Genomic DNA, 9,775 nt, shown 5'->3' with positions numbered 1-9,775 from the left:
AAAGCTGTTTTAAGTATGTCTGGCGTGTTTTGTGCCTTTTTACAAATAAGACCGCTTATGCAATCTTACGCTTTGGAATTTTTAGTTATTTTCCTCAAGCCCTGCAGGATGAGGGGGCCATACACAACTCTACCGGAGGGTCAAATGTCTTTGCATGCCTCCATAGGTTGTTTTTCTATTGCAAATTTCTATTTTCAATTGCATTATATTTCTTGGAATCACACTGTCACTGATATGTCGCCAGACTTCTGATATCTCCCCGTCTGCTATAGTTGTCCTGTGAATAAATAATAGGAAATTGAGATTAGACGAATAGTTGAAAGTTTTGCTTTATGTCGGCTTAATTTCTTGATTGATATACTTACTATTTCTGCTATTGCCTCTTTTGCTGCAAGAGTCTCACAATGCTTAGACAGGTTTGTCCACAACTTTCACATCTGAAGAAAGAGAGGAGATTTATTAATTTTCGTTAAGAATAAATAAAGCAGTCTATATGATTCAGAATGGAAAAGCTAATAAATCCAATATCTCATGTTTTATTTAAAAAATATTTTACTGAATTTGGTATATAAACCAACTAATAAAAGGGTTTAGTCAGAAAATTACAAGCATTCGTGGCTCCAAATACTTGAGAAATCAGACTATACAATATAGACCAGTATGAGTGAAATGTTAGGTGAACTTGTTAACACTTTGATTCGATACGCAAATAAAAGTGAATGCGTAATAGTATGTTACAATGAGCAGCAATCAACAATGAGTATATATCATCACTGATTAAAAAAATCTAACTGGAGGTGCATGAACTATTTGAAACCATAAGGGGTAAGTAAATATGTAATTTCGGCAAATGGGCAACTACGTACCGTACTGAATTAATAACTTCGTAGTATTTGACAAAGGCTGGCTTTCCCACATGTACTTAACAGTGCGATGCCCGGGTGTGATATACAACAATAGTATTCACCTTACCTTTTACCGATTTCTTTTTACCCCAACTTTCAAAAATATCATTAAAATCGACAACAACTGTCAAAGCAGGCACGAACACCATTCGTGCTACGCCTTGAAAGCAGCACACATCCGCTCGTTTTCGTCTCGTCAAGTATGTGCATTGGAGCGTGCTATCGAATACGATCTTCGGACAAAAATGCCGGAGTTGCGCATCATGTTGTTTAATGTCATTGGAAAGACAGAGTGATCACTGAATTCTCTGACGAATAGAGTTTGAAAACGACGTAACGTTTACGACCACGCCTGAAAATCTGTTTGAGTGAGAAAAGAGTCTGAGCTGATGCGAAAAGGGAGGATTGCCACCTCACTTTTTGCATCTTGCTAATTGGCCAATGTCACGAAGTAAACAAGGAAGTCGATGGTCGGGGAAAGGTCCAGAACGTCAAAGTCGTGGTAAATTGGTACAGGCACCTATTGCCAGTTTGAACTTTTTTCCATGTCAATATATAAATTTAAAAACACTAAAAAAAAAAAAATTAAAAAAAAGTTGCATATTAAACATAGGTAAATTAGATATATACGATATTGTTATATAAATTCATTAGGATAATCAAATATAAAGCCACCAAACTATGTATCGTGAAAATAATCGATAATGATTTGCGTATCCGGCTGACCAATATCTGGCAACCTTAGAACTTGTCGGCAAAACGTCGGCACGCGTTTGGCGCTTTTCTGTTTGTTTTCCCGAGTTAGCGTGGCTTTCTCACGAATTCTTCAAAATGACGACGGTTACGGTGGAAATGTTATACAAGAGTTTTGGCGTGTTAGCAGATGCAAAAGACAAAGCTTCCGAGCATGTAGATTGCTATGAGACAATTTTAAAAGGCGTACAGGGAAACCAATCTGCGAAAAGATTATCAGCGCAGTTTATTTCAAGATTTTTCCGATATTTTAAAGACAAATCGGAAGATTCCCTCAATGCTATCATGGATTTATGTGAAGATGACGACTCTTCAATCAGGCGAGCTGCTATTAAAGAAATACCCAACATATGCAAGTATGATCCTCTTCAAATCCAGCGGCTGGCTGACGTCCTTGTGCAACTGACCCAGACAGATGATAACAGTGAATTGAGCTCTGTTAATATTGCGCTTGTTGCTCTGTTCGAACTCGACGCAAGGGATACATTGAAAGGTCTTTTCTCTCAAATTCAGCAAGGTGAGGATGTTATCCGGGAACGTGCTATCGGGTTTTTATGCAACAAGCTGAAAACATTCTCCGAATCTGTCATGACGAAAGACGTTGAGGAATATGTGTTGACCGAAACGAAAAAGATAATGGAGGACGTCACTGGTGACGAATTTCAACAACTTATCAAAGTCATTTCATCATTGAGTCACCTTCAAACGTTCCAAGGTCGTCAACAAATTCTGACCATTATTATCGAAAAAATTACAGATGATGAATTCAGTGCTTCAGATGAAGATTCCGTCAGCAAAATCATTCAGTGTATGAAAATTGCTCAACCGTTATATTCAAAGAACGTTCATTCGTCGTTATTTGTTAAATATGTTTGCGAAAACATCGTTCCGAAGTTGAAAGATATTCAGGTCGAAGAGGAGAAGAAAGAAGATCGGCGTTTGGAAATTATCAAGTTTTTAGCCGAAATGTCACCGTTTATCGGCGATGGGTCAAAGGTTATCAGTTCTATTGAACCGCTGTACAAAGTTCTCATTGAATACATGCCGTTGCCACCAGAGGGAGATGATGAAAATTCAACAACACCTGGGGACCCTACCCTTAATTTCTCATATGTTGAGTGTCTTCTGTACGCCTTTTACCAGTTAACTTCAAAAAATCCAGATTTTCTCACAAACGAAGAGGTAGAGGAACGACTCAAAGATTTCCGCAAGCGTTTGCAATATTTTGCAAGAGGATTGGCACTCTACATCAAGCAGTTACGTATGGCTCTTCAAGGAAAAACACGCGAACAACTGAAATCAGAACCGCAAAGCAAGCTAAAAGTTGTTGCTCTTAAAACTTGCAACAATATCAACACTCTGGTAAAAGATCTGTTCCACAATCCCCCATCTTACAAATCCTCGATCAATTTATCTTGGAAACCTGCAACAACAGAAGCCGACCCAAAACAAGCTCAAAAACGACCTGCCAGCACCCCTTCTGCTACAAACGGGGACCAGAAACGTACCGGAAAAGGGGAACGACAGCTTTATCGCACTCCTGGTGGGAAATACAGCTCTGGAATGGATGGGGGAAGGGGCAGAGATGGAGGGGGTTTCAGAAGACGTGGGGGAGGCAGTGGAAGAAGATACCGTTGAAATGCTCGACTTGAAAGCGCCAGCAGAAAAGCTTGAATTTTGGTGATAAATGACACGTTTTTTTTAAACTGTTTTGCATTTCTAGAAAGCGGTAGCGCTATTTCACAAGCTCGATTTTTGGTGATAGATATTGCTATTTTCCAAAGTTTTATTAGTTATGCTGATCTTGTCGCATTGTCATAATCGGAAAAATTTGAGTTTTTATTTCATAAGAAAAACAGTTAAAAATTTAATAGGCTAATAGGTAACACAATCTAATGAGTGAATGCGCATAATGTACTATCATACTTCTCTATAGAATCAGTAGCTTTGTTATTTGAGTGATCTTTGCTGGCAGATGCGTTATATTCACTTATGAGTGAGTGCACACGATAAAATCTGACTGAGAAATTGCGTGTGGTTTCATTTATTGATTTTGAGTGAATTCCCGTAAAATTTAACCATGAAGTTTGCTATCCCATATGAAAAGTGCGAGTTTGGGTTCGATTTGCAAAATGATATGCTGATTATTGCTGACGATATACAGTTCTCATATGCGATATCTTTATATAATTCCTGCCAATGTTGTACTGACTAGTTCTAACTAGATATTAAGATTAGGAACCGTTCTGTGGCATATTTCAGTCTGTTTTTCTAGTGAGTTTTATATGTTGATCTATGGCAGTGTTCTCAAACATATGGGTCGCGACTCAAAGCTGGGTCGCCTGAAAATCTTCTTGAGTCGCTTAATTTTTAGATAAAATTCCATAGCAGCGTAAATTTGAAATATAGCTTATACAGTCTTGGGGGGGTATTTTGCATACTTGTCTGAATGTCCTTGACAACTGGTTTGAATGAATTGAACTTCTCCTTTTTAATAGTAATTTCATAAATTAATGAATTAGAAAACACTGTTTTATGTGCCTCATATTTCTTATTTTATGTGGATGTTTTGCTGAAATTTTTTTGACTGAATGCATTGTGACTGTATTTTGTTATTCAAAATTTAATAGCCAATTGTTGAACAAGGACACAAGTATGCCGGCTCTTCGGCTTGTGCCAGTTCAACCCCAGTGTGCCATTGTACTCTGAAGATATTTCAGAAATTTGGCAGCGGATGCCAGGCCAAAAAAAAAATTTCAGTTTGTCTGACTGAATGTGTGTGGACTTGTGTGTGTGTGGAATATCCTGGATTTTTGTCTTTTAGAACCTCAAGACTTGAAATCCCATGTTTTTTCGCCTCAGACGGACCGGACTGCTGTTACAATCCAACTTGGCGATTACAAATTTCAGAACTTTTCGAAAATTCCTGGCGCCTCTGCCACTGAACACCCTAGCTACTCAAATAAACTGCTTGTATGTTATGAATACCCATAGTAAATCCAAATGTATGGAATTTCAGCATCGAAAAAAAAGACAAAAAATTTAAATTATAATTTTTACTTGAGCTTCCTATTTTACCAAAAGTTTTTCAATTTAGATTCTGATGTCTGTCAAAAAAATCTGCTGTTTGTCTGCCCGACTTTATTTTGTTTGGGACTTGTGTGTGTGTGTGGTTATATTCTGTGTCCCTGTCTATGATTTCAACCCTAACCCTCTGATCTTTCCTAGCTACCTAAATAAGCCGGTTGTATCTTGGCATTGTACGCGCGCATGAAAAAAAATGAAAATTCATATTTTAAGTCTTTTGCCGACTTCTTGCTTTGAGCTAATTACCCACTAAGTTTTCATAATACAGATCCTGATGTCAAGAAAACTGGTCTTCCCAACATGCTACTTATACATCTGAGTACAGAGTAAAACACATCTCGAAAAATAAAGAGAATGATTTTCTCGTTTTCGTCATTTTGTCACCATGTTCAAGCTGATTTGCTGGCGTTTTCTGGATGATTTTGATGATGATTATCAACATTTGAAGGCAGACAATTTTATAAAGAACAATTTTTATCTTGTGCAGTTCGTGCTGTAATTTTTGTTAACTGTTTCACAAAACATTTCTTGCTCTAATAATGCCTCTCGCGGATTATTTCTTGACATGGCAGTTTATTAAATAACTTGAGTATGGCGATTGCTTTTGTTAAGATAAACAAGAGAGCTATACTGAAATATTTGGACAGTATTTAATTAGACCATCTTCGAGAACTGAAAATTAGTTGCAAAGAAAAGTGATCTTTCACAACAATTTAGTAAAATAATTCATACATGCCAGTTTTTTTTTCCAATTTAACTTGGATTTTGTGTAATTTTTATGAAAATTGAAAGTGATTTTTTATTTATTAAATGATAATTCTTATGTATCGGGATTCATGTGGGTTATTTAAAAGTGTATCCATGTAAAAATTAGAAATTGACATTTGGATAACTAGCTTTTTGTGTTTTGTATAAGAATGTCAGTTCTGAAGTTTCATAAGGAATACTTAAAATTGAATTGATATACTGCTTCATGCTTAAAATCGGGGAATTTTTATTCGACAGTATTTTCAGCACTGCAGCAATCTGAATCATAAACTATTCATACTAGTTTAATGCTGCATACCAAATGTCAAATATATAATCTCAAAGTTTAGACTCCATATTGCAGACTTATGGCCATCTTTGAAGAATTGTGTCTATTAGATGTGATTTTGTTAGTGTATCAAAATTGAAATATCGTTTCATGTGTAGAATTGTGGAATTTTTACTCAAATTTTGTTACATATTTGGGCTCTTTCAGTGATGTATTTTCATTATAAAACTATCTACACTAGTTATATGCTTCACTTCAGGTCAAAATATTCGGCTTTTGTATTGTGTGTCTGTGACTAAGCGATTTTTTTGTGAAATGATTTTCTAGCTTCAGTCAATTTCCTCATTTCTGAGTGACCATCTGTGTGAAATGGTATCATGTAGTTTGCTCTAATAAATTAGATAATGAAAACTGTTTTATATGTGAAATTGGTCAAAGTTTGATTCGAAAGATGATGGTTGTTTTTTTTTGAAATTGTAACTATCTTTAATATTCGTAATTTGACTTGATTGCAGATTTTGGGGCTTGCACATTCAAGATACATATTGTGCATAGTTAATTCTTTCAGTTTTTTCACTTATGATGTTTATTCCTGACTAGTTTTATAATAAATAATGTGACAAGTCTTCGCTGAAAATGTTATTATGATTTAATACAAAGCAATATTTATCCAATATCCAGTGATTGTCAGTCATTTTGAGCCATCGCTTGAATAAAGCTACATTTATGGAATGTACTGCTTTCGTGTTTAATAATTATTTTTCTCCACTCAGTAGAATTGTATTTTATACTCAACAGGATAGTTTGAGAACATAAAAAAGGGAAATTGGAAATTTAGCTGTTGCAAATTATACTTTCTTTCAGTGCTGCATATATTACGTTTTATAAACAGCACCAAAGGGAATCTTTTTTGAATTAAATAGCATAAAGTTTAATTAGTATATTTGGAATGCCGTTTTCTTGTCTATTTGCTAGGGCGCCTAATTTTTCTTCAAAATAGTGTATGTAGCAACTCGGTGTTTTGTGTACCCTGTTTAGTAATAAAAGTGTGACTCAATTGTTAGTCCAATCAGTGTAAACAAGCACAGCATTATAGTTTAATACTTGAATTTAATGCCTTAGCTAACATGTAGCTGTGAAAAGTGTGACCCCATATTTTGTCCAATTGTTCTTGATAAGATAGCATCATAATTTTATACTGAAAAATATGTCATCGACTTTAATGCTTCATGTGCTATGTGTAGTAGGAGTAGATGATTCTGACTCCATTTTTTGTCCAAATATTTTGCGACAAATGTGGCAACATAATTCTATAATTATGTCTATTGGAGCTCGAAACTATGTGAAATACATGTTTTTTCGCACCCTGTGTAGCAGATAAAGTGTGACTCCATTTTTTGTCTTAGTAATGTTGACAATTGTTTTCTTCTGAGTGATGCCTCAAACTGACAGTGATTCTCACAGCTGATTAATTCATTTATAATTTGAACCTAGCAACACTGTATCTTGCCTTGACTTTTGGTAAAGCTGTGGATTATTTTTTAAATTGGAATAAATTTGTACAAATCCGTCAGTATTGCCAGTAACTGGTGAATACACATAAATGGAATGGAGGAATAGAATGCTGGCCTGTAACCCAGAAAAATTTGTCATACTTCACTATCGCATTCTTATTTTGAGAGTATTTTGGCGGGTGCTCCCGAAGTATGCGAACCAAGATGGCGGACATCGGAACTTAACATGGGTAATAGGTTAGGGTTGGGCGATAATTTTTTTCCAATTTTCCTTATTTTAGTCCTATTATCAGTTCGAAGACTAGCCAAGAGCCTCCCGTAGTATTTATACCTAAAATTATGGCCTAACCTAGTACACATATTACATTCCGATTTCCGCCATCTTGGTTCGCATACTTCGGGAGCCCCTTTTGGCGTGTCTTATTGCTAGTTTGCTTATTGGATATTATTACGAAAATAAGGTCGGTGCCCTGTGAGACATCGAGCAGTTCCAAATTATTTAGGGAGAGAGTGAAGAAGGTGACTTCATCGCATAATGCGAACCAAGATGGCGGACATCGGAACTTAACATGGGTAACAGGTTAGGGTTGGGCGATAATGTTTTTTCCAATTTTCCTTATTTTAGTCCTATTATCAGTTCGAAGACTAGCCAAGAGCCTCCCGTAGTATTTATACCTAAAATTATGGCCTAACCTAGTACACATATTACATTCCGATTTCCGCCATCTTGGTTCGCATACTCCGGGAGCCCCTTTTGGCGTGTCTTATTGCTAGTTTGCTTATTGGATATTATTACGAAAATAAGGTCGGTGCCCTGTGAGACATCGAGCAGTTCCAAATTATTTAGGGAGAGAGTGAAGAAGGTGACTTCATCGCATAATGCTGTGGTTACCAAATTCAAATTACCATTCAAAAATACAAGCAATGCTTGCGTTGCGCACATTATGGGCTACTTAGGTAAAGCGGAATGCATCGTACGGCAATTGTCGCCTCATTTCCGTTTCCAAGAAATATTATAAATTTGAACATGATCCCATACTCGACATGGAGTAGAAACCGAACAAGAGGCCGTGGTTCGCCATATGATTGAGACGTTTTATGTTTTTTTCCCCTCTGGATAAATATGTAAATCCTCTCCTAACTAATCCACAGTCCTTAGAAAGTTTAATATTGCGATTACTGGCCGCTATATGTCGCCATTGAACCATGATGAGAGAAGGGCTTAAAAAGCGAGCCGATGTGTTATGATGGTGTTGTATTTTTCAAATGCAAATAAATTACAATTTGAAAAAAACAATCAACATTCGACAAACGGAAAGACAAAGGCTAGGCTTTGAGGTTAACAAGGCCCTGTTTGATATAAATTACAGCAGCGGTTCCAAAACTTTTTGTTCGTTCATCACCAAATTATCAGGAAAAATCTCGATGAATTCATCAATCCTTTTTCACATCATTATCTTGCAATGAATCTGAACACGCAAACCCACGAAGGTTCGGTGGGCAAGCATGTGTAGGGCGGGGGGTATATTCACTTGGCTAACACAGACAGTCCCCAAACGGGGCTCCAGGCTGTGCGCCATCTTGGCGCGTATACTTCTGGAGGTCCCCCCGAACTCGTAATAGAACTAAAATAGGGAAAATCGGAATGAAATTATGGCCTAACCCCAACCTGGTACACGTTCCATAATGTCCCCACCATATTGTCGGTGCAAGCAAACTGTTGTAGAAATTTTATTTATGCAAAAATATTATCGTGCGCCGTATATTTTGTCAATAAAACCCCTACTCCTGATGGTACACAATATGTATATATGTCAAAAAAATATGAAAAAGGGTGGTGGGTGTGTTAGGGTAGACTCAGCCTCAAACTCGCCAACCGTTGAGCTTTACTGCTTATTAAACAATTGCAATTTTTTAATAATACCGTACATATTGTACTCTGAGAGTTGTATTATTGGCCAAAATATTGTCGTGCGTCGTATGTGTTGGCAATAAAGGAGCTGCTCCTACACATATTATGTATGTAATCGGCAATATTGACAAAATATTGCGAAATACGGGGGCGGTTAGAAACCTTTCACCTAAGTATCACGCGGCATTTTTGGATATATATATAGATACAACTAAAGGAGTCATTGGTTCATCATTTGGGGGTAACGTGAGATACAGATTTAAGAGTTACCATGGGTTTGTCATTTTGGGGTAACATGCAGCTGTGAGATTTGAATTTGTAAAACGGGGTCTTTTTTGTATTAAACTCACTAACAACAGGTTCTCTCATTTCAGAAAATATATTAATGTCACTTCGTAAGCTTCATTAACATGGCGCGTTTCACATAAATCTCATACATAACTTTCGAAGCGCCAGATATAACTCGATCCGTCAGTTGCGGTAGACGCTACCAAAAATGCTTCAGTCATTGAACGTCTAAAATAAGAAAGGGTTCGCGTGAACGAGGAGTGTGCAACCTGCGGTCCGC

General features: G+C 36.8%; 1 protein-coding gene across 1 annotated transcript; it reads left to right on the top strand.

Moving 5' to 3' along the window:
• The first annotated feature begins 1,640 nt into the window (after positions 1 to 1,640).
• On the top strand, positions 1,641 to 7,426 carry LOC120325718 (apoptosis inhibitor 5-like). Its single transcript, XM_039391834.2, has one exon. It carries the CDS (start codon positions 1,737 to 1,739, stop codon positions 3,294 to 3,296), a length of 1,560 nt encoding a protein of 519 aa, XP_039247768.2. The 5' UTR covers positions 1,641 to 1,736; the 3' UTR covers positions 3,297 to 7,426.
• The last annotated feature ends 2,349 nt before the right edge of the window (positions 7,427 to 9,775 follow it).

Source organism: Styela clava, chromosome 4 (assembly GCF_964204865.1).
Source record: "Styela clava chromosome 4, kaStyClav1.hap1.2, whole genome shotgun sequence".
NCBI lineage: Eukaryota > Metazoa > Chordata > Ascidiacea > Stolidobranchia > Styelidae > Styela > Styela clava.
Note: the sequence above shows the minus strand (reverse complement) of the source record. Positions and strands in the feature narration are given on the sequence as shown.

Coding starts and splice junctions, on each gene's coding strand:
- LOC120325718 (XM_039391834.2), top strand. CDS start 1,737: ATGACGACGGTTACGGTGGAAATGTTATACAAGAGTTTTGGCGTGTTA.